We start from the raw sequence: 25,819 nt of genomic DNA, 5'->3' as shown, positions 1-25,819 counted from the left end.
GGAGATCTTCCTGACTCAGGAATCAAACCTGGATTGTCCACATTGCAGGCAGATTCTTGACAGTCTGAGCCACCAGGGAAGCCCCTAAAAGTGTCTATGAAGACCTTATTTATGCACTCCTTTTTGTATAGTATCTCATACAGTGTCATGCATAATTCAGTTGTTAAATATAATTTTTATATTTAAGATATTAATTTAAAAATATTGGGGGTTTTATGTGCTTTAAGAACAAAATCTGTTATCTATTACAGCAACTATTACTCTAAAATGGGAAGCAAAATGCCAGCTCAGTGATTCTCAAACTTTTATGTGCTTAGAATCACCTGGAGCAATTGTTAAACAGATTCCTGGGTCCTAGCCCCAGAGTTTCTAATTTTGTTGATCTGGGAAGGGGGAGCCCAAGAACCTGCGTGTCTAAAAAGTGCTAGATGATGCTGATGCTGCAGGCCTGAGGACCATATGCTTGCTCCTGGTGCCCAGCAACGGTTGGCTCTGTTGACTGGACAGCATGAGTAGAAGAGATCAGCCAGGATGGAACACCCTGCTCTTTGTACACCCATCTTTGCTGTAACTGCTCTAGTACCCTAACTCACTGCCAGCCATCCTTCCACAAAAGGCCTCAAAAACAAAAAAAAATAAGGTTGAAAGTTTTGAGAAGAGGCCCTAGAAGACCATGAGAATTAGAATATTCTGTAAACACATTTCATAGAATTTGAGCCTAACAGAACATACCAAAAGATTAAGATAAACTCATGACCTCCTGACTAATACATACATTTTTGAATGATAGACTGTTAAAAAACAAACACAAAGGACAATTTCCAGCTACAGAGAGAATAACAGTGTCATGAACAGACAGGATTATATCTTAGGTCTTGGGGTTGTCCATATTCTGCATGAAAACTAGTTCTCATAACTGCAAGGGAAACAGAGAAAGGCAAACTTCTAATCTTTCATAGACCAACTTTGTTCTTCAGCTAAGGGATTTAAAGCAAAATAAGGCACAGATGAACCTATCTGCAGGGCAAGAATAGAGATGCAGAGAATGGACATGTGGACACGGGGAGAAGAGCAGTGGGGCACAAACTGGGAAACCGGGATTGACGTGTATACACCACCATGTGTGAAACAGCTAGCTAGCGGGAACCCACTGCAGAGCACAGGAAGCTCAGCTCAGTGCTCGGTGATGACCTAGATGGGTGGCGGAGGATGCGAGGGAGGGGAAGTATGTATACAGATAGCTGATATACTTTACTGTACAGTAGAAAGTAACAAAACATTGGTAAAGCAATTACACTCCAATTTAAAAAACAATGCTGAGATGATAAATTTTAAAAGAATGAGGCTGTGTGGGTTTCTAGCTGACTTTCTTTTATTTATGTGCTCTGTTGTGACTACATGGACACACTCATCCAAAGGTTTTATTTCTAGGAAGTTGATGCCTGGACAAAGAAATAAATTTAAGAACCATTTCCCTGAAGATTTTTAAAGACAATGAAAACATGGAGAGGAAAAGTGTTACCCAACCATTCTCACTCAAGCCTAGCAATAATTGATAATAAAATTGGCTTATTTTAGAAAGAAATATTTACTTTAAAATAAATGACAAGTCAATCCTTGTAGCCACAAAGACAATATAATTGCTTCCAAACCCCTAAGTTGAGTATCTATTTTCTTTCTTTGAAAAGTCCTGTCAGTGGTAGTGACATTTCCAATTTAATAGTGAGTACTTCTCTTCTTATATTAACTGAGCATTAGACTTTTAAATTATTTGTTTTATTTTGGTATAGCATGCATAATATAAATTTGCCATCTTACCCATTTTTAAACATATACTTATGTGGCATTATGTCCATTAACACTGTTGTGTAACCATCACTATCATCCATCTCAGATTTATTTGATTTATCCCCCCCAGTATGGGGCTTCCTAGGTGGCACTAGTGGTTAAAAAAAAAAAAAAAAAAAAAAACTCAACTGCCAATACAGGAGACACTAAGAGATGTGAGTTTGATCCCAGGGTTGGGAAGATCCCTTGGAGGAGGACATAGCAACCTACTACAGTATTCTTGCCTGGGAAATCCTACGCACAGAGGAGCCTGGTGGGCTACAGTCCATAAAGTCACAAAGAATCAGACATGACTGAAGTGACTTGGCACATTAGCATGCATATGATAAAGTTAGAGGTGACATGTATGGGTAACTTGGGTGTCTTTTCAAATATGCTGTCAAAATAGGGGAATTCCCTTAAGTTTTCCGGAGGAGAGTTAAAAGAGGAAACACATGAGAATATTCAGATAGCAGAACCAATTACGGGTTCCCCAACTCATTTCTTAAATTAGGGCTACAGCAAAAACTTGGCACCATCTGCTGCGTCTCAAGTGCCCTCTTTTTCTAAACCTATGCAGACATCACTCTGTGATTACTCTAGTCCTTTCCCACTGAATTTCAAAGTCTTTCTCCATACGGTCTTTCAGGCATTATTACAACTAATTAATTACAGCTGACCCACAGGATGAACTCTATCTACCATCTGCTATAAAAATGCAGGCTATGTTAAAAAAAATGCAAGCCATTTAATGCAACCGAAAGTAATAATTGGATTGCTTTTGGGCACACCAAAGGTCCAACATGAACACCAGTACGTAATGTACACGTGCATTGGTAGAAAAGTCTTGCACCAGTAGAAAAGTCTTCAATATGGGGATGTCACAGGAAAGGTTCCTTAGCATGGAAATATCACAATAAACAATGTTCTTACCTGGGCAGGAACACACTTTCCACCACATAAAAATCTTGCATGAGAACATCTCGGTCTGGCTTGGAGGTGAGATTACCCACTGTGTATCCTATTCCCAGCTGAATAGCACCTTTGATGGCAGATGATGCAGTCTGCAGGGAAAACAAGGATTTCAGCGTTAGCCTCGGTAGTCGGGACCTTGTTCAATGTCACAAGTAGCAAAAACAGGAGAGTGAGGTTAGATTTCTTCTCTTGTTTCTAAGCAACAAGGAAGCTCGGTTTAGAAAGATGACAGGATGCTTCTTTTGATGGAGAATCCTTTCCAAACATCAAGGACCCTTCCTTCCATGAAATGATTTTGGTGGTTATCTTTCCTGTAAATGTTCCCAAGGTCAATTACCATCCAAAATTTCCATCTTTCTTTTATTAAGAACTGAGAAACTTTCAACATATAGCATTGTAATTTCTACCAAAGGATAATTGGCACAGTCACATTTTTAAAAAGTCAGAAGTTCTGTAACATACCTATGGATCAGGAAGAGTATTTTGGCTTCATAAGAAATGAGAGAGTAAAAAATAATTTCAGCCTTTGGAATATATAAAATTTAATTAAAAAATTGCTTACTAGTCTTGGCAAGGGTCCATAATCAAAATTTCCTTCACTGATCTATAATAAAACACAGAGTTTTGGAACCTCAATATTTCAAATTTACTGCTCTTCTAATATTATTACACAGTTAAACTGACAATGTTAACTTAGAGGAATGACATATATATTTGTGTGTGTGCACATGTGTGAATGTATATATAAACAGTTTTAACCAACATAATAGGAAAAATAGAATAACTTAATTTAGGAAAATCAGAATACATTCTTCTTAATGATGCAAGTGTGGCATTTTTTTTTTTTTATGCCTTGCAATGTTTAATATAGTACACACTGGGACAGAAGAGCCTGGCAGGTTACAGTCTATTGGTTGCATAGAGTCCGACACAACAGAGCAATTATCACTCAGACAATAGGAACTAAATAAATACTTAAATCACTGGTTCTCAGCCAGGGGCATTTGACACTGGAGACATTTTTTAGTTGTCATAACCAGTGGCGGTAGAGCTACTGGCATCTAGCGGGTAGAGGTCAGGAATGCTGTTACAGCATCCCACAATGCACAGGACAGCTTCTCATAACAACAAATTATCAAGCCCCAAATATTAGTGCTGAGGCTGAGAAACCATGCCTTAAAATGAATGTAATAAAGATCACCTGCTTAATATAAAATATTCTTTTTGAGTTAACATTTTCACTTAGCAAGTCCAAGACCCATCTCTATCTTCCCAGATGCTGCTTTTTTAAAAAAAATTTCTTCATGCTTTTAACATCAAAAAAATTTCTCTTCTTGAAAAATGTATCCTCTTGATTTCTATGATAGAACACAGTCCTGTGTCCATGTCTACCTTTTCTGATGGTCTCTCATTTCTTCACTAAATTCTCATATTTTGTTTGCTATAATTGCTGTGTCCCTAAAAGTTGGATCCTTGATTCTCAAATTTCCTTAGTTATGCAGACGATCATCCATTCATTCCTAATGGTTTCAAATACTGGCTCCATGCATATGACTCTCAGAACCTACTTGCACACTGTTTTATCATCACAAACACAGTACACGTGGCACCAAACCATTATCTTACAACCAACCCCCCACCTCTAAGCCTGGTGTCCCTTCCACTACGCTCTATAATCCTGTCACTGAAGGGTGAATCCCAAGCAAACCACATCTTGCGCAGGGCTGGGTCCCCAGGAAATATTTGCTGACTGGGCCTGAAATGGTCACGGTCATTCACACGGCTCAGTCACTTCCACTATACAATCAGTAACCCTCACTATCCCATGGAGTCATCGTTCAATCGCACTGCTTATTTCACTGCAAATATTATACCAGCCTTAGTGTGAGGACAACTATAATATCTATCCCCTTCCGTGCAGTTAAGAGAACATCCTGGAGCTTTTCTTCTTTACGTATGCCTTTTTACTTACGATCCCAGAGCAGCAAGATGGCAAAAGACTGAGAGTCAAGCCCAAATAGTGCAACTAGTGCTTCAAAAACAAAAAGCTGCTATTTTAATCTTCCCACTGCGAGCTCAGCAATGCCACCAGTTGGCATCAGTGACCTTTTGTACTGATAGCTCTGACTTCTGAAGGCTGAAATGAATTTTTCTCATTTTAACCTCACATAAAAATTCAGAAGGTTTCTCTTCTCCTATCCATCACACAGGGCAATATGGCACAGGACGTGACATCAGCATTTCCAGAAGACACGTACAGTCTGAAACTTTCTATTCCAGGTCTATCAACAGAAGCACACACTCTCAAACTGTTTTTCCTTCCCTTTACCACACCCCTGACTCTGCTTCCAGAAATAACCTGTATTTCTGCTTAATTCAGTCATTTAGTGTGCTTCTTGGACTGGAACACATGTGAAACATGGAATGCCCAATTCCTTGTTAACCACCCGTCAGTCTTATCCCAGAGAAAGCAATGGCACCCCACTCCAGTACTCTTGCCTGGACAATCCCATGAACGGAGGAGCCTGGTAGGCTGCGGTCCATGGGGTCGCTAAGAGTCAGACACGACTGAGCATCTTCACTTTCACTTTTCACTTTCATGCACTGGAGAAGGAAATGGCAACCCACTCCAGTATTCTTGCCTGGAGAATCCCAGGGACAGGGGAGCCTGGTGGGCTGCCGTCTATGGGGTCACACAGAGTCAGACACGACTGAAGCGACTTAGCAGCAGCAGTCTTATCCCACCCCCAGTAACAGAAGGTGGTCAAAGTTGCAGCAGTCTATATCTGGTATTTGCAAATGTTAGAAAGTCTGAGAATCACTGGGTCATTTGTTAAAATGGACCAAAAGCACAACTATGGAGACGGTAAGAAGATCAGTGCTTGCCTGGGGGTTGTGGAGGGGAAGTAGAGCACAGAGGATTTTCGGGGCAGGGAAAGCACTCTGCACAATTCCTTTATGATGGTGTGTCATGCACGCTCCTTCGTGTTTCTTTGTGACTCCATGGACTATAGCCCACCAGGCTTCTCTGTCCATGGGCTTTTCCAGGCAAGAATACTGGAGTGGGTTGCCACTTCCTTCTCCAGGGGCTCTTCCTGACCCAGGAAGAGCTCTTGTCGAACCCACATCCCTTGAGTCTCCTGCATTGTCAGGCGGGTTCTTTACCACTGAGCCACCTGGGAAGTCCACTTTTATGATAGATACACATAATTATGAATTTGTCTAAACCCATAAAATGTACTCCATCAAAAGTGAGCCAGAATATAAACTGTGGACTTGGGTGATTATGATGTGTCCATGTAGGTTCATCAGTTGTAACAGTGAACCACTCTGGTGGGGGATGTTGACAATGGGCAGGCTGTGCGTGTGTGGGTACAGGGGGTGATGGGAAATTTCTGTATCTTCCTCTCAAGTTTTTTGTTAACCTAAAACTGCTCAAATCTTAAAAAAAAATGTCAGCAAGCACTGAAAAACAAGAACCAAAGTGACTTATGGATTGCATCTCCAGAATTTCTGACTCGGAAAGTCTGCAGTGAGGCTCAAAAATTTGCTCTTGCTCTAAGGAGCATCAAGAAACTTTTTTCTCCTATGGTATAAGATTGAATTTTGAGTTCCTGAAGGAATAAGATTTTGGAAAGGAGCTCACTGACATCTGTTTAAATAAAAAAACCAGACTTATAACAATACTATTACTTTCTTTTCATGCTCCTTAAAATTCAAGTGCTCTGAAGACAGAAATAAGAGAAGTCTTAATAAAAGTGAATGTTTTTTATCAACTATTTGTGCCTGGGACTTGACATATGGATAACAACAATAATAATCACAATCAATCATAATTATGGCATATACTTAAAGAGTGTTTACTGAAAACACTCTATGAGGCAATCACTATTCTAAGTGCTTTTGGTTATATTAACTCTTCTATCCTCACAATAACCCTGTGAGGTAGGTACTATTATTATCTTTTTTAAATTTAAATTTATTTATTTTAATTTTTTTTTGTATTATTTTTTTTTCTTTTTTTTTTGTATTATTTTTTTTTATATTTATTTTTTTTTTATTTTTAAAATTAAAAAAATTTCAGGTATACACGTGCTCCCCATCCTGAACCCTCCTCCCTCCCCCCTCCCCATACCATCCCCCTGGGCCGTCCCAGCGCACCAGCCCCAAGCATCCAGCATCGTGCACTGAACCTGGACTGGCATCTCGTTTCATACATGACATTTCACATGTTTCAATGCCATTCTCCCAAATCTTCCCACCCTCTCCCTCTCCCACAGAGTCCATAAGACTGTTCTATACATCAGTGTCTCTTTTGCTGTCTCGTATACAGGGTTATCATTACCATCTTTCTAAATTCCATATATATGCGTTAGTATACTGTATTTATGTTTTTCCTTCTGGCTTACTTCACTCTGTATAATAGGCTCCAGTTTCATCCACCTCATTAGAACTGATTCAAATGTATTCTTTTTAATGGCTGAGTAATACTCCATTGTGTATATGTACCACAGCTTTCTTATCCATTCATCTGCTGATGGACATCTAGGTTGTTTCCATGTCCTGGCTATTATAAACAGTGCTGCGATGAACATTGGGGTACACGTGTCTCTTTCCCTTCTGGTTTCCTCAGTGTGTATGCCAAGCAGTGGGATTGCTGGATCATAAGGCAGTTCTATTTCCAGTTTTTTAAGGAATCTCCACACTGTTCTCCATAGTGGCTGTACTAGTTTGCATTCCCACCAACAGTGTAAGAGGGTTCCCTTTTCTCCACACCCTCTCCAGCATTTATTATTTGTAGACTTTTGGATCGCAGCCATTCTGACTGGCGTGAAATGGTAACTCATAGTGGTTTTGATTTGCATTTCTCTGATAATGAGTGATGTTGAGCATCTTTTCATGTGTTTGTTAGCCATCTGTATGTCTTCTTTGGAGAAATGTCTATTTAGATCTTTGGCCCATTTTTTGATTGGGTCATTTATTTTTCTGGAGTTGAGCTGTAGGAGTTGCTTGTATATTTTTGAGATTAGTTGTTTGTCGGTTGCTTCATTTGCTATTATTTTCTCCCATTCTGAAGGCTGCCTTTTCACCTTGCTAATAGTTTCCTTTGATGTGCAGAAGCTTTTAAGTTTAATTAGGTCCCATTTGTTTATTTTTGCTTTTATTTCCAATTTTCTGGGAGGTGGGTCATAGAGGATCCTGCTGTGATGTATGTCAGAGAGTGTTTTGCCTATGTTCTCCTCTAGGAGTTTTATAGTTTCTGGTCTTACGTTGAGATCTTTAATCCATTTTGAGTTTATTTTTGTATATGGTGTTAGAAAGTGTTCTAGTTTCATTCTTTTACAAGTGGTTGACCAGATTTCCCAGCACCACTTGTTAAAGAGATTGTCTTTAATCCACTGTATATTCTTGCCTCCTTTGTCAAAGATAAGGTGTCCATATGTGCGTGGATTTATCTCTGGGCTTTCTATTTTGTTCCATTGATCTATATTTCTGTCTTTGTGCCAGTACCATACTGTCTTGATAACTGTGGCTTTGTAGTAGAGCCTGAAGTCAGGTAGGTTGATTCCTCCAGTTCCATTTTTCTTTCTCAAGATCGCTTTGGCTATTCGCGGTTTTTTGTATTTCCATACAAATTGTGAAATTATTTGTTCTAGCTCTGTGAAGAATACTGTTGGTAGCTTGATAGGGATTGCATTGAATCTATAAATTGCTTTGGGTAGTATACTCATTTTCACTATATTGATTCTTCCAATCCATGAACATGGTATATTTCTCCATCTATTAGTGTCCTCTTTGATTTCTTTCACCAGTGTTTTATAGTTTTCTATATATAGGTCTTTAGTTTCTTTAGGTAGATACATTCCTAAGTATTTTATTCTTTTCGTTGCAATGGTGAATGGAATTGTTTCCTTAATTTCTCTTTCTGTTTTCTCATTATTAGTGTATAGGAATGCAAGGGATTTCTGTATGTAAAATCCTAAACAAAATTCTAGCAATCAGAATCCAACAACACATTAAAAAGATCATACACCATGACCAAGTGGGCTTTATCCCAGGGATGCAAAGATTCTTCAATATCCGCAAATCAATCAGTGTAATACACCACATTAACAAATTGAAAAACAAAAACCATATGATTATCTCAATAGATGCAGAGAAAGCCTTTGACAAAATTCAACACCCATTTATGATAAAAACTCTCCAGAAAGCAGGAATAGAAGGAACATACCTCAACATAATAAAAGCTATATATGACAAACCCACAGCAAACATTATCCTCAATGGTGAAAAATTGAAAGCATTTCCTCTAAAGTCAGGAACAAGACAAGGGTGCCCACTTTCACCATTACTATTCAACATAGTTTTGGAAGTTTTGGCTACAGCAATCAGAGCAGAAAAAGAAATAAAAGGAATCCAAATTGGAAAAGAAGAAGTAAAACTCTCACTATTTGCAGATGACATGATCCTCTACATAGAAAACCCTAAAGACTCCACCAGAAAATTACTAGAACTAATCAATGATTATAGTAAAGTTGCAGGATATAAAATCAACACACAGAAATCCCTTGCATTCCTATTTATTTTAATTAGAGGCTAATTACTTTACAATATTGTATTGGTTTTGCCATACATCAACATGAATCCGCCACGGGTGTACACGTGTTCCCAATCCTGAACCCCCCTCATTTTACTGATTCAAGTAGGTATAGTTACTTATGCGAGGTCACGTCGCTAGCAAAGAGGTGGAGCTGGGACTTGTACCTGGCAAGTTTGGCTCCACAGTCCAGATCCAGGTTATAAACAAGTACTGTGCTGCCTCTAACATCAGAATCTCTGACCTCATTTAACCCTTTCAAGGACACCAAAGAGAGGGAGAATCACACCCATTTTACAGGGGGATTTAAAGCTGAGCAAGGTTATATGACTGCCTCTCTCACATTGTTAGCACATGGCAGAGTCTGCCTGCAAAGCCCATGCCACTTCCCTGTCTCTTTTTTTCAAAATGAGTCTAGAACCAAAGTTAGAAGCTCTCTTTTAAGCCTGGCTGACCTCAGCAAAGGAAGCAGCTCTGTGGGAGCCATGCCTTTTGATGAAATAGGGATAAAATATTTTATTTGCTACTAATCATACTCAATCATGGGTGAGCCTAAAAGAAACCTGTAAACCACCTGGTAAACTGGTATGAACATCTCTGTTAAAGTCACTACTAATAACATGGAGATACAAACAAAAGGAGATATTTTGCTGCCGGGGAGGATGGCTACCTCTGGCTACCTCAGGGTTTCTTCCTCCCCATCTCTGTGTAAAATTAAATGCTTTAGCATAGATGCATTGGGTATAATTAAAAATCATCCTGACTATTTCATGGATATGTCTGATTGCACTGTGGCATGTGGTTTTCTAAGTCACCAGCAATAATGGCCGCATCATCTGACATTTTCCTATTGGACATTAGGCACAGGGACCAAGATGGGAGAAAGAACAGTATTTTCTGACACAGTCACTCTTGAGCAAGATGTGTTTTAAAGTTACAAAAACACTTAGAAATGCTAATGGGAGGGTTTCTGATTAGCAGACCAGTAAATCATGATGACTAAGAACCTGCTCTGTGTACTGCAGGTTTCTCTTCTTCTAGAACCAGCAGTTCTTTGCTTGTAAATTCGATGAGTTAGCAGCTTCAAACACACACACACGTGGTCCATCAAATTTTCTGTGTGGCTTTGCATGTGCTCTAAACATGTTGATGGCACCCCACTCCAGTACTGTTGCCTGGAGAATCCCATGGATGGAGGAGCCTGGTGGGCTGCAGTCCATGGGGTCGCTAAGAGTAGGACACACTGAGCAACTTCACTTTCACGTTTCACTTTCATGCATTGGAGGAGGAAATGGCAGCCCACTCCAGTGTTCTTGCCTGGAGAATCCCAGGGACGGGGGAGCCTGGTGGGCTACCGTCTATGGGGTCGCACAGAGTTGGACATGACTGAAGCGACTTAGCAGCAGTAGCAGCAGCAAACACATTGATATGTAACTATTTCCCCTCTGTGCTCGGTGGTGTCTGACTCTTTGCAGCCTCATAGACTGTAGACCACCAGGCTCCTCTGTCCATGGGATTCTCCAGGCAAGAATAATAGAATGGGGTGCCATTTCCTCCTCCAGGGGATCTTCCCAACCCAGGGATCGAAACTCACATCCCTTGAAACCCCTGCATTGGCAGGTAGATTCTTTACTACTAGCGTCACCGAAACACATAGGTTCAGATTTCAGAATACAGACAAACAGAGTCTACTTTTAATTCAGGACTTTTCAAGGGCTAAGTAGAGGCAACATATTGTATGGATATTACAAACACCTCTAAAGCATGTGATATTTGGAGAAAGAACCAGCTAATACCACAAAAGCAAATCTCATATATTTACATTCATGGCTCTTTACTACCCAAATCTGTTCAGGGATGATGGTAATACTAAAAGGAAAATTAATATCAGCTTGCATTTAGATAATATGCTATGGTTTTCACAATACTACCTTCTAATGACTGCATTTGATTGTCACAATTGTTATGTAGGTAGGTAGGGCTTTAATGCCCATTTTATAAAGGAACTTTGAGAAATTAACTTGACCCAAATCCCTTGGCCAAGTATGTGATAACGCCATGAATGATACTCTGGTCTACAGGCACCAGTTCAATGTCCTACCAGTGTGTACTGCTTTACCGGCCTCCATTCTCTGTGCAGGAGATGGATCTGACTGAAGCTGAGAAGTACTTGAACAAAGAGATGATAATGATGATTACTATCAATGAGACTAAACGTCCATGCAAACCTGCTATTAGGGGAGCAATGATCCTGACAATGGTAAGATTTTAATGATTTTACATTGGTTACAGGAAACTGCTTTCTAGAGCATATTGTCTATGAAATTAGATCACTTAATATGCAATCTGATATCACTGGTTTTAAAAGCAAGTATTAAAACATCTCAAGTCAACATTTCTCCCCACCTCAGGTGATCTGATGGCCTAATTATAGGATTATAGACAATATACATGATGCCAGAGTGATTTTTTTCTCCCAAAGTTCAAACTTTTTATTTTGTATTGGATTGGGGTATAGCCATTTAACAATGTTGTGATAGTTTCAGGTAAACAGTGAAGGGACTCAGCCATGCATATAGATGTATCCATTCTCTCCTAAACCCCTCTCCCACCCAGGCTGCCACATAACACTGAGCAGAGTTCCCTGTACTACATAGTAGGTCCTTGCTGGTTATGCATTTTAAATATAGCAGAGTATACATGACTTTCACAAAGTCCCTAACTATCTCAGAGTGATTTTTTTTTTAAGTACAGATCTAATCTTGTCACCACCTTGCTTGAAAACTAACGGGTGTGTAGTATCCTCACCACAGGATTAACTCCAAATATCTTAGCTTGACATGGAAGCCTCCTTCCCAGCCTCACACTGAGTCCTGCATCCTAACATATAAAAGATTCTAGGGACTTTCCTGGTGGTCCAGTGGTTAAGAATCCGCCTTGCAATGCAGGGGACATGGGTTCAATCCCTGGTTAGGGAACTAAGATCCCACATACTGTGGGCAACTAAGCCCATGCGCCACAACTACCGAGCCTGTGTGCCACAACTAAGACTTGACACCGCCAAATTAACAAACAAACAAACATCTTTTTAAAAGATTCTAAACACACACTCTATCCTTTGAGCAAGATAACCTTACAGGTCCATGGACCCCGAACAACTGCATGTGAAATTTTCTGCTGTGTGCATTTTTCCCAAGGAGGAGGTCCAATGCTTTCTCTTTTTCTCACAAGATATATTTTCCCAAAACCACAAATGTGGAGATTAATTCTAAATCAGAGATGTACACTGACAAGCACCTTAAACCAGGACGTTAGAAAATGGTTCAGTAACACTTCTAAAGGGGGCGTCCCCCATGGCTCATGGCTTAGCAGTAAAAAAAAAATCCACCTGTAATGCAGGAGATGCAGAAGACTTGGGTTCTATTCCTGCGCATTGGGAAGATCTTCAGGAGGAGGGCATCCTTCCAGTATTCTTGCCTGGAGAATTCCATGGACAGAGGATTACAGTCCATGGTGGGTTACAGTCCATGGGGTTGCAAAGAATCAGACATGCCTGAAGTGACTGAGCACAACACCTCTAAAGAACGAGAGAAAACAACCCTTGTCTGGCTGGGGAGACCCTGCCACTCTCCTTCATTGCCACAGCTCAAGTCCAGTTCTGGGTTCTCTCTCCTGTTTCTGAACCTGAACTCAGGAAAGAAAGCAGAGATTTCTTATTTGTCCCAATGAGAGAATTAAGAAAAAAAGGACAGATTTCACAAAACTGACTGTAGGACTATGGAAATGGGATAGTTTGTTGACAGGCAAGCGGAATGTCTTCTGAAAGGAGGTGGGACCAACTCTTGCTATGGGTTCCTCAACCCATTTCTCCAGTCCCTCCTTGATTTGGTTTTCTACTGCTGCTGTATAAATGACCACAAACTTCATGTCTTTCAACAACACAATGTATTATCTCACAGTTTAGGAGATCAGAAGTCCTAAAATCAAGGTGTTGGGAGGGCTCTGTCCCTTCTTCCTTGCCTTGTGGTCCCCTCCATCTTCATAAGAGCAGCATCTTCAAATCTCTCTTAATCTCTCTCTGTTCCCCCTCTGCTTTTGTCTTAATCTCTTCCTCTGACTCTGACTCTCTGCTGCTGCTGCTAAGTCGCTTCAGTCGTGTCTGACTCTGTGCGACCCCAGAGACGGCAGCCCACCAGGCTCCCCAATCCTTGGGATTCTCCAGGCAAGAACACTGGAGTGGGTTGCCATTTCCTTCTCCAATGCGTGAAAGTGAAAAGTGAAAGTGAAGTCGCTCAGTGTGTCCGACTCCTAGCGACCCCATAGACTGCAGCCTACCAGGCTCCTCCGTCCATGGGTTTGTCCAGGCAAGAGTACTGGAGTGGGATGCCATTGCCTTTTCCACTCTGACTCTCTAGCCTCTCTCTTACAAGAACCTCTGTGATTGCACTGGGCCCATCTGGATAGTTCAAGATCACTTTCCCATCACAAGATCTTTAACTTAATCACACCTGCAAAGTCCCCTTTGCCATATAAAGTGCCATATAACAGGCTCTAGGGATTAGGGCATGGCTGTCTTTTGGGGACCCATGATTCTATATTCTACCCTCTATTTCAGGATAGACTTGAGAATTTTTTCCAGTGTTGCCTAAGTAAAGAGAAGAGCTCCCCTTAGAACTCCATTCAGTCACATGCTGTTCATTCATTTAGATCTTCATTCTCAAAGATCTGAGAATTTTCTGTGACCTAAGCACTATGCTAGATGTTGGGGAAAGCATAAATCAAAAAAAAAAAAAAAAGGTCCTGTTCTTGCTCTCATCAGAGTTTCTAGGTTAGTGAGTAAAAGAGATATTAAAGATAAGCATTCATAATAGGCAGTGATACAAATAACAGGGTGATGTGATTAGGCCAAAAGTGAGGAGATCCACTTTAGAATGGGGGAGAGTTAGGAAAGGTCTAACAGGAAGCATACACAGTCTGAGACATGAAAGGTGAGAGCCAGTTGGCAGGTCATATCAACAGACGCTGGCTGTATGCCCATCACGTGCCAGGCACTCATCTACAAACTGGGGATACAGAAATGACCTGGCCTGAGTGCTTGCCCTCAAAGAATTGAAAGTTATATTAGGAGGTCAGGGGAATCAATTTCCAGGCATACAGAAATAGCAGTTCAAGAAACTGAAAGCAAATCACTGTAGATAAATTAAGGTGAGCATCAAAGAGAGCATCAGAATTGGAGGCTGCAAAGATGAGCTAAATCTAGGGCTGAGCCTCATAGATCCTGCTAAGGATCTGATGTGTTTCCATAAGGAAAGAGTTATAGTCTAACCTGAAAAACTTCACTCTGGCTGCCATGTGGAGAACAGACTAGAGAGAATATATGAGGAAAAGTGATTAGGAGGCAAGTGTCATGGTTCATGGGTTTGATTGCTGGGTCGGGAAGATCCCCTGGAGAAGGGCATGATAACCCACACTCCAGTATTCTTGCCTGGAGAATCCCAGGGGCAGAGGAGCCTGGGAAGGGTCATGAAGAGTTGGACACGATTGAAACATCTTAGCACACATGCATGTGTCATGGTTCACATTGAGATGTGGATGTCTTAAGAGTAGGGTGATGAACAAGAAGATGGAAAGAAGAGTTGAATTTGTATATATTTTGAAGGGAAATAAACAGAACTTGCCATAAGCTAGAAATGAGGGAGAGAAGAGTACTGGAATGCCTTCTGGTGTTTTCCTTGAGCAGTGGAGAGGACTGAGGTTGCTTTACTGAGTTGGGAAGACTGAGGGAGGAACACATTTTGGGGGGCAGATTGAGTTCCACGTGAGATGCCGGTGAGACATCCAAATGATGTCAAGGTACAAATCTGGAGCTTAGAACAAAGGTTTGGGCTGAAATTTTATATTTGAGTGTTTTCAGCATATAAATGGTATTGAAACCCAAAGGGCTGAATGAATAACCTTGGGAAAGAGAAGAGCAACTTGCCACAGCAACTTGAAGCCCATGAACTACAACCACCTTGCTCACTGCAAGTAGAGAAAAGCCTGCCAAGCAACAAAGACTCAGCACAGTGAAAAATGAATAAAATTATGGAAAAAAAAAGTCCAAGTACAGGTCAAGAATATTTGACAAAATTATTTGATAAACTCTAGTCAACTTATGCCTTTATTTAAACCATATTTTTAAAAATGTTCTATAACTTTAAAAAATATTACATTAAGAAAGCAAGATATAAAATACATACAACACAATTTGAAAAGCTCGCAAATGTTTTATACACATCCACAGAGGAAAGCAAGACAGGAAGGAAATATATCAAATTGTGTGATTATCTCTGGCTTGTGGGATGTTGGGTGACTTACTTTCAAGTCTTGTACTTCTCAGATTTTCTAAATTTTGTGTTACAGGTAAGAATGGAAATGTCCTTCCATGAAAGCATCTTTACTATGTTTATAAATACATTTTGAATGATGACAAAGGCATCTTTGGGATTTGCTATTTTAAAATGGCTTCTTCCCTGGTGGCTCAGTGGTAAAGAATTTACCTGCCAATGCAGAAAATGGGTTTGATTCCTGCACTGGGAAGATCTCCTGGATTAGCAAATGGCAACCCACTTAAGTATTCTTGCCTGGTAAATACCATAGACAGAGGAACCTTGTAGGGTCATAAAAAAGTCAAACATGACTTAGTGACAACATTTTTTAAAATCTTATTTTCTTTAGGACAAAGCCTTCATGCTAGAAAGCCATGTAACTATTATACTCTTATGAAAGTGAAAGGGAAAGTCACTCAGTCGTGTCCGACTCTCTGTGACCCCATGGACTGTACAGTCTATGGAACTCTCCAGATCAGAATACTGCAGTGGGTAGCCTTTCCCTTCTCCAGGACATCTTGCCAACACAGGGATTGAATCCAGGTCTCCCGCCTTGCAGGGAGACTCGTTACCAGCTGAGCCACCAGGGAAGCCCAAGAATATTGGAGTGGGTAGCCTATTCCTTCTCCAGTGGATCTTCCTGACCCAGGAATCAAACCAGGGTCTCCTGCATTGCAGGCAGGTTCTTTACCAGCTGAGCCACCAGGGAAGCCCATGACAATAGTCAGCACAGGAAATAACCAGTACTTCATAATAACTTTGTGTGCTGTGTGTTTAGTCACTCAGATGTGTCTGACTCTTTGTGACTCCATGGACTGCAGCCCGCCAGGCTCCTCTGTCCATGGGGATTCTCCAGGCAAGAACACTGGAATGGGTTGCCATGCCCTCCTCCAGATGATCTTCCCAACCCAGGATCAAACCCAGGTCCCCTGCATTGCAGGTGGATTCTTTACTGTCTGAGCTACCAGGGAAGCCCATACTCTTATGAAGTGTAATCATAATCAATTTTTTTTGTCATCCACTGTCCCCCTAAATTTATTCTGGGGTCAGGTCTTCCCTTGCCCTAAGGATGAAATTTCAGGCAAGTCTATGACCCCTCTGGTGACTCCCAGAATAAAATAGTCTGTCCTCTGTTCATATATATTCACAGATCAGTAAAAAATGGTCTCATGCAGATACCTGGTATGTCTAGCCCACTCATTAATAAAAGCCTTAAGTATACTGTTAGTAACCATCTCCCCTTCCCCCACCTGCCCTGGCATAAGCTGGTCACCAGCAGTGGGAAAGGTAGTGGGGAGCTTTTTCTCTATTCTGACTGATTGCCAGAGGAAGCAGAAAAGGTCTTACTTGAGGAGAGGGGTACAGTTCTAAGATGCCCCAGGCATTCAAGGCTCACCGGGTATATATGTAGCTCTCTCTCTATTGTGGGTTGCTTTCATAGGATCGACAATCACCCTCCAAATGGCAGCTGCATTTCCCCTTTAGGGGAAGAACTCATCTCCTCTGGCTGCTAGGTCCATATTGTTCCTCCAGGGCCTTACCTGAACAGGCTCAGTGATGACCACACAGCAGCTTTATCTCTAGTTCAGTGCCCTCAACTGGTCACATATCACTTATCCTGAAACCATGGGAATCAACAAACAGTCCCCCACCCTCCCTAAGAACCCTCTCTTAGCTTCGCTACCATCAGAGCAGCTGACCAACAATTCTCTTGTTCTTTGAATTTCCCAGAAAACACTACAGTCCACGGCATCCTCCAGGCTGCAGGGGTTGTATCACATGCATAGCGGTCTCACCGAAGCCCCCTGCACTCAGGCCTAAGATGACAGGCCAACCCTCCCCTAATACCTGCCCCACTGTGCGAGTAACTCATGACATATCAACAATCATTCCAAAATTCCTTTTCCAGTCTCTGCATTTCACGTGGGCCAGCTAAGCTCTTTCACAGACTGTGGGGATTACTGAACTGGTCTTAGACCACTTCCTTCCCCAAGTTCCTTATGGTGGACTGGCACCCGACCTTGCAATCTAATTAAAAAGTCTTGCACCCTTTCAGCCTGTAGTATCCTCAACTAATTCACAGATCCTGCTGATAAAATGTCGGGGGGGGGGGGGAGGTTTCCCTGGTGGCTCAGTGGTAAAGAATCTAAGAATCTGCCTGCTAATGCAGGAGACACGACTTGTTCCCTGACCTGAGAGGATCCCACATGCCACAGAGCAACTAGGTCTGTGCACCACAACTATTGATCCCGTGCTCTGGAGTGCAGGAGCTGCAACGTATGAGTCAAGGTGCCACAGCTACTGAAGCCCATGGGCTCTAGAGCCTGTGCTCCGTCTGCAACAAAAGAAGTCACTGAAATGAGAAGCCCGAGCACCACAACTAGAGAGTAGCCCCCTACGCTCCGCAACTAGAGAAAAGTCTGTGCAGCGACAAGACCCAGCACAGTCAGAAATAAGTGAGTAAGCAACTGATTTTTTTAAAAGTGAGGTTATGGTCAGTGGCATCAATTGGTTTCTCACTGTGTTCCTTTCCATTTGTCGTAAGACAGTCAGAGTCATCATTCTCGAGCTTTTTGTTTTGTTTTTATTACCACCCCCAGCATAAAAACCTTCATTTTTTTTCCCCACTATGTATAGAAGTGAACCTCGATTCACCTCGATTCCTTGTTAGGTCTTCAAAAATTTTCTACAATCTAATTCATACTAGTGCTAATTGCAAAATACATAAACTCCCAGATGCTAATGTCAGTAAAACAAACAAACAAGTAAACACACCCCTGAAATCTGGTGTCTTCATTCAACACAAGTTGATTCCTCAGTCAGGCATAGTCTACTGGGTATGTCCCTGACTGGGGCTCTGCTTCCCTCTGTTGAGTGGCATCCTGCATTCCTATGGCCCTGTCCTCCCCTAGGGTCTCCAAATCCTGCAGCTGGCTGACAGGAGAAGCAGGAATGGTGCAGGAACACCCACTCTCCACTTCTGACTACCTTTGCCAGAGGTCATCGTGCAGGATATTTACCCCAGGTCTGCTCCTCAGCCTTTCTTCATTCAACTCTGTGTCCTGGGACATTCCCTGTACAACTGCATTAAAGCACTTCCTACCCTTCTGGCTTCTAATTGGGTTTGGCCAATGGATGCTTCCACAGAATATTGGAGAGGCTGGAGAGTGATGTCAGGGTTTGACTCAGACTGGTGTGTCCTTCTGAAGGTTATGGCTCCTCTCCTTTCTTGTGGACCTCTCCATATGGCTCCTATTCTAACTCCTAGAAACTGTACCCTTCTCTCAGGCCTAAGAGAGCTTACAGGGTAGACATGGGCCTTATGATACTACACTATCCCTTGTAGTTTCCTTACTCACTCCTGCATCTGGGCAAACAGTGCCTTTCTTAAACTCCCTTCAAATGATCTAACTGGAGTCTGCCATCCATTTATTATCAGATCCTCTAGCTAAAGATGGGTTTCCCAGGTGGCTCAGTGGAAAAGAATCTGCCCTCCAAGCAGGAGACCTGAGTTCGATCCCTGGGTTGGGAAGAACCCCTGGGGGAGGAAACGGCAACCCACTCCAGTATTCTTGCCTGGGAAATCCCAAGAACAGAGCAGCCTGGCGGGCTACAGTCCAGGGGCCACAAAGAGTTGGACATGAGTGAGTGTGCACACATGCACACTTTGTCGTTGTGGAGTCACTAAAAGTAATGCTCAACTCTTTTCGACCCCATGGACTGTAGCCTGCCAGCCTTCTCTGTCCATGGGATCTCCTAGGCAAGAATACTGGAGTGGGTTGTCATTTCCTTCTCCAGGGGATCTTCCCAACTCAGGGATCAAACCCAAGTCTCCTGTTTGGCAGGCGGATTCTTTACCACTGAGCCACCAGGGAAGCCCCAAGATAATGAGCCACTCGTAGTTGATTAGCAAGGATGAACCACATGGCCTCACCAAGACACAAGAAGAGCTGGCTTTGCTGCTGCTTTCCAGGTCCTGCTTTGCTATGGAAGAGGGAACACAAATTCCGGTGGACAACTTGCTGTTTAGGCTGCACAACACAGTCTTGACAGTCTTTGCACAAATCTACATCTTCAATCGAATTTTCCTGCTAACTTGCTATGTGATTCCTGGTCTCAACCCACGCCGATTCCCGTCTTCAATGTTGTCCCCATCTTCCTTTGCTCCCCGTTGAGTCTTCCAGGTCCAGCTCTCCATTAGTCTCTGCACACAGTGTCTGCTGGCCCAGCAGCTAGACACGACTACTCTCCTCTCCCAGTACGAGTGGTTTCATACTTTGGGTGTACTGTTACTTTCATGGCTGGCAACTACTTTTCTGATATAATTTCTGCAGTCACTGACATTTTCAAAAACAAGAATGCTGGAGCACCATTATAATGATGTCCTCCGCTGTGCCTGCATGGACCTTCTACGTGGTGAAATTGCCTTATAACAAGGTCATTCTGACACATTAGGCACTCAACAACTTTGGAAGAAGCCCAAGACAGATGCACTTTCTGTGTAATTTTTCCTTATTGCTAAGCAGCCGTTATAACAAGATCCCAGTGTATTCACCTGTTTGAAGAAAGGTTCGATTCTCTAAATATGCTAGAAAAGGCAGAACAAAGAGCACTTAATTTCGTGTTCTCTTGTAAATGATCTTCCCCTCATTTATATGATTGGCAGTGAAGCACATACTCTCACTGGAATGGAAAAGCATATTAAGCAAACATTTCTCATTAACAGAAAAATACTATACTCAAGGTGTTCAGCAGTGGCAAATTATGCACACTTAATTGCCCTTAAAAGAGACATGCCATCAACTGTAGATGAAATTTTTGATTTAGGACAGAATGGCATTATGAATGCTGCTATATTAGTCTTTCAGAAATATTACAGTGTAGACTGAGATATTCATCATAAATGTGACACAATGCAAGTACCCTCAATGCTACACTGAACACTCGGGAAACAAGCTTCACTTGTTTGTATATTCAAACAAAAACAGTATTTACTTGATGCAAATACAAATTTAGGTTCAATAAATAAAAATAACAAAGGATTGGATTTTCATCCTCCTAGAATCAGAAACACCTCGGGTCTCGAGTATTATATTTCCTGGTAAGGGGGGGTGTCAATTTTAAAGAGAAGCTATTACATCAGCGCTAAGCACTGTTTGTGGGGAAACAACACAATGCTTATGGCAGATGTTGCTAGCTGTCCCCAGTATCCATTCACCCCTCTTGTTTAGAAGTTTTTCTCAGTAAGGGTTGATTTTCGTCCTCCAGAAGACATGGAACAGTGTCTGGAGACGATTTTAGCTGTCACAACTAGGGAGTGTTACTGACATCTATTGGATAGAGACCAGGGATACTGGTCCTACAACGCACTGGAGAGTTCCCACAACAAAGAGTTAGCCAGTCCCAAACGCCAACAGTGATAAGATTGAGAACCCCTGTTATATGGTAAAAGAAACTTGGATTAGGTAGTTGTTAGGTTCTCTCGCAGATAGGTGTAGTCACGTGTCTCATTTCTGACCACTGAGATGTGAGAGAAAATGATGTGACCAACTTCCCAGTCACATAGTTAACACAGAGGAGAACGTTCTCTGCAGCTGCAATGGCCAGAGCCTAAGCAGCCCTGATTGATCTTATTTGGAAGCTGTACATTGAGGACAACAGAAAAACAAGATTGAAACCTGGGCACCTGTGACTCTGAAGAGGTGGTAAATTACCTCTGAACTGTTACTTGAGAGAGAAACAAACTTCAACTTTGCTTAAGTCACAGTTACTCAGGTTCTTGCCTTTACACGTAGCTGAACCTATACTCCAAGCACTTATCAATGAACATACGACCAAATGGTCTTTAGCTGAAAAGTGATGCAGACTCAGAGATAACTCCAACTGAAAGAGAAATGTCTGTACAGATAGCATTGCTTAATTAAAAAAAAAATAAAATTGTAGCCCACACTCACTGAACAAAAGTCAGACAACTCTTAACTACAGAAAGCAAAACACAAAAGTACCCTTTCTCAATCTCCCTCTTCAGAGTTAACTACTGTCACTTCTTTGGTATCTATCCTTCAGCACATCTTTTCTTTATAATAACACACTGAAAACATTAATATAAGCATATGTATATACATTAAAAAATTTTTAAATGGAATCTTATTATTCATGCTCTATTGCATTTTGTGTTTTTTTACACAATATCCTTCCATGTCTATCTATACAGATTCTCACTTTTAATGATTACACAGGTTTTCATAGTTTGTATGTAAACACAACTGCTTCAACTACTCTACTGGTAGACATTGGGGTTCTTATTCTCTCTTTTTAATGGCAAAATATTTTGTAATGAACATCCTTGCTCAAATAACTTTGAACATTTCTTTCTTGCAGATTTCTGCAGCATTAATTCCTAGAAAAAGAACTGCTGAGTTAAAGGATATGCACATTTATTCTTTTGTTGGTACTGCCAAAATGCCCTCCAAAAGAAATTTCATTAAAAAAAAAAAAAGACTTCATCAGTTTGTATACTCATCAACAGAAGAATGAATTTGGCATCAAACCTTCACCAACACTGTTATCATTAATACTGTTAATTTTTGTGAATCTTGCTGTTTTAGTTTCCATCTTCCTGATCATTAGTGAGGGAGACCCTCTTTGTGAGTTCCCTGTATTATGCACCTTTAATGTCATACTCTTCTTTCTGTTTTAGGTTACACATTACACACTAATAACATGCTCAATTATATTGTATCAGTTAAACTACATTTACAAAATAATCTCCCTGGAAACTCTAAAAAGAATAAGATTCCATCCCTGCTCTTCAGTATTTTTATTGTTGAACTTCAGACTCTCACAGGGCAACAACTACCGTTGTTCTTCGTCATCTACCAAATAGTTCTTCTTTGTTCCTTTTTACTATAACAAAATTTTGCACTTCTCTAGATAGCTTTTCCCGGAGAAGGCAATGGCACCCCACTCCAGTACTCTTGCCTGGAAAATCCAATGGATGGAGGAGCCTGGTGGGCTGCAGTCCATGGGGTCGCTACGAGTCAGACACGACTGAGCAACTTCACTTTCATGCACTGGAGAAGGAAATGGCAACCCACTGCAGTGTTGTTGCCTGGAGAATCCCAGGGAAGGGGGAGCCTGGTGGGCTGCCATCTATGGGGTCGCACAGAGTCGAACACGACTGAAGTGACTTAGCAGCAGCAGTAGATAGCTTTTCCAATTTGAAGTAGTACTTCAGAAGAATTTATGTCCATATTCACAATTTTCAAAATGCTTCTTTGCAGTAACAAATAAGAGATGTACTCCATAATCAGCTTATAGGGACAGGGGATTCTTTTGGAGGAATATATACCAGCACCTGGGGGCTGTTTGGGAGGTCGAGAAACACACCTGTTCAGAGAGAGATACAGAGAAACTGTAAAAGTGCATGTTTAACTGTCCCTTCAGAGTCTTACATCCTGTTGTGAGATGCAACCAGGTCTCTGGAACTGGAATTGTATGCACATGAGGGTAGTATCTTTCTTACCAAATCTCTGCTTCATTCCATTTAGGGAGGAATAAACGGGGCACATTGAGACCGTGTCATCACTCTATTAGCTAGCTGGCATTTTTCTGGGAGTTTACTGTCCTCTGGGCTTCCTCCTGAGTATGTCAGAGACATTTTCTCCTTTAGGTGCATGTTATCATCAGAACTACTCAACATAGAAGGTAATGATTTACCTAAGATCAAACTGGTTCAGAAAGACAAAGAAGTATTCAGAGCCACGCAGTGAGGAAGTGATAAAACTTTTAAACCCAGGTCTCTTAACCTGAGTTCATGTTCATAATCGTCACATCTGACATAATAACTGGACCTAGAAATAGAGATATCAGCTTTGCCAACTGGGTCTTTCAATTCAGCACAGGCTCAGCTAAATTCTATGGTTAGTCTAACGACTTGTTTCTTGGCTCTGTGGGCCTATTTCCAAACAATATCAAGCCAGCTTCTACTCTTTTTTATTTGTATTTTCCACTGACCAGCAAGGTCACGGTTCACTCTCTGTGCCCAGAGGTGTGGAGGCGGGCCAGGGCCAGGGCCAAGCCAAGCCTCACTCCTCCAGAGTTTGCAGGAGTTTCACAGAACTCTGCCAGTTCAGGTACCCAGAGACATGGGCACCTGAAGGAAAGGCTCCCTAGATAGGGCCAAAGTAGAAAAGTTTCACTGCAGTATTGGCATTTTGGAATCTTTAGAAACAGAACTAAAATCTAGGCTTGTCTACCAGCTTTCCATAGGGCAGCTAGAGGACAAACCACCAACCCCTTCCCCCCAAAAAGAAACCCTTGAGGAACCTCCACTCTCTCATCCATCCTTCCCAGCCTTCCATTAGACCCATCTACACTGAGAGGATATTAACGCCTGCCCCATTTACACCCCTACCCTTTTATGCTCTTGCTGCATATGAAGACACCCACGCTTACACACACACTGCTGTTGTTGCTGTTTCAGGGGATGGGAGGGGATAATTGCAACTTCTTAAGGGAGGCTAAGACCTGCAGGGAAACTTAATATACTTTTGGAACTACCAGTGGTATATAAGAGATTGTTGTTCCATCTTTTATTATCAACTTCAAGAGACCTCAAACCTTTCCTTTCACTCCACTGACTTCTTCAGCTTTTAAAAGAAGATTGTATTAAGGAGGAGAAATAATCCACTATCTCTCAAAGCTCAGTAGTGTAGGCAGGGCCATTGGTCACTATTCTGCAGTTAATTAATTCATGAAGTAAATTCTCTAACTTCATAAAACAGGAGGGCTTAATTGCTGTATCTTTACTTGAATAAACAGAACAAAACAGAAATGAAACTTCCTCCTAGGGTGGTGGCAGAAGTGGGAGTCACTGTTTTTTTCTTTTTTTCCATTTGTGCCTCAATTTGTATTAGTCATAATGTTTTTAATAACTAAGTTTGCTGATCTGTAAAAAATGATTAAATGAGAAAAATAATAGATGGTATAGAAGCAGGCCTAGAAGAAGTAAAAATAGCTTTGCTTCTTTCAAATCTCTTCCAGCTTATTTCTTCCCTCTTAGGTTAATTTTCAGGATAAACTCTTTCAGTGGCCCAGAGGGGACTTTTATGAATATATATATATATATATACACACACACACACACAATAGCATATGATATCATAAGATATACATAACATATCCCAACACATGTTACCGGAATAAATAATATTTATGGAAAATAATACTAATATGCATATATATGTTTTTCACAGAAATAAATAATATTCATGAAATAGAAAGGCAAAGCTCAAGGATCGAAGATTTACAAGAAAAGAAGGGGAAGTTGAATGAGATGGAATCATACATAAAACAAAAATAATTTTACAAACTGAAAATACAGTAATCTCTATAGACAGATAATGAAAAGCATCATTTGCTAGAGACGTGTTGTTTGTCAATCTTCTACCTCTCGGCTCTAGGTAGCCCCTAACACTCCTTACAGAACAGAACCAGCAGCTGTCAGAGCTAAGGAATGATGGCTGCTGCTGCTGCTGCTGCTGCTAAGTCACTTAAGTCGTGTCCGAGTCTGTGTGACCTCATAGACGGCAGCCCACCAGGCTCCCCTGTCCCTGGGATTCTCCAGGCAAGAACACTGGAGGGGGTTGCCATTGCCTTCTCCAATGCATGAAAGTGAAAAGTGAAAGGGAAGTCGCTCAGTCGTGTACAACTCTTAGTGACCCCATGGACTACAGCCTACTAGGCTCCTCTATCCATGGGATTTTCCAGGCAAGAGTACTGGAGTGGGGATGGATGCTGACAAAGGATTAAAAAGAAAATGGCTGCTCTTTAAATTCCCATGATCAAGCTCTTTTCTGAAAGAAAGAGGAGTGAAGCTATTCCTCCTTTCACAATTAAGTTAAACGATTGTAACAGCAATTGTTAACAATGTTATTACTACTTGCTTGGTAGTGCTGCCCATATTTTTGGTAAACCACAGAAGAACAATGCCAGGAGAGTTTTTAACAAAGAGATCTGAAATGTTAATGCTAGTATTTATCTGATGGAG

The 25,819-nt window shown here is 41.4% G+C and overlaps 1 protein-coding gene across 2 annotated transcripts in view; it reads right to left on the bottom strand.

Annotated features, from left to right (window-relative positions):
* Positions 1-25,819, bottom strand: part of PIP5K1B (phosphatidylinositol-4-phosphate 5-kinase type 1 beta) — a 350,214-nt gene that overhangs the window by 166,702 nt on the left and 157,693 nt on the right. For both annotated transcript variants that reach the window (XM_070794241.1, XM_070794240.1), the window contains one exon: positions 2,761-2,891. In XM_070794241.1, coding sequence (XP_070650342.1) covers positions 2,761-2,891 — 131 coding nt within the window. The remainder of the gene's footprint in view (positions 1-2,760; positions 2,892-25,819) is intronic.

This window comes from Bos indicus, chromosome 8 (assembly GCF_029378745.1).
Source record: "Bos indicus isolate NIAB-ARS_2022 breed Sahiwal x Tharparkar chromosome 8, NIAB-ARS_B.indTharparkar_mat_pri_1.0, whole genome shotgun sequence".
In the NCBI taxonomy this organism is placed as follows: domain Eukaryota; kingdom Metazoa; phylum Chordata; class Mammalia; order Artiodactyla; family Bovidae; genus Bos; species Bos indicus.
This window is presented reverse-complemented; position numbering and strand designations above follow the sequence as displayed.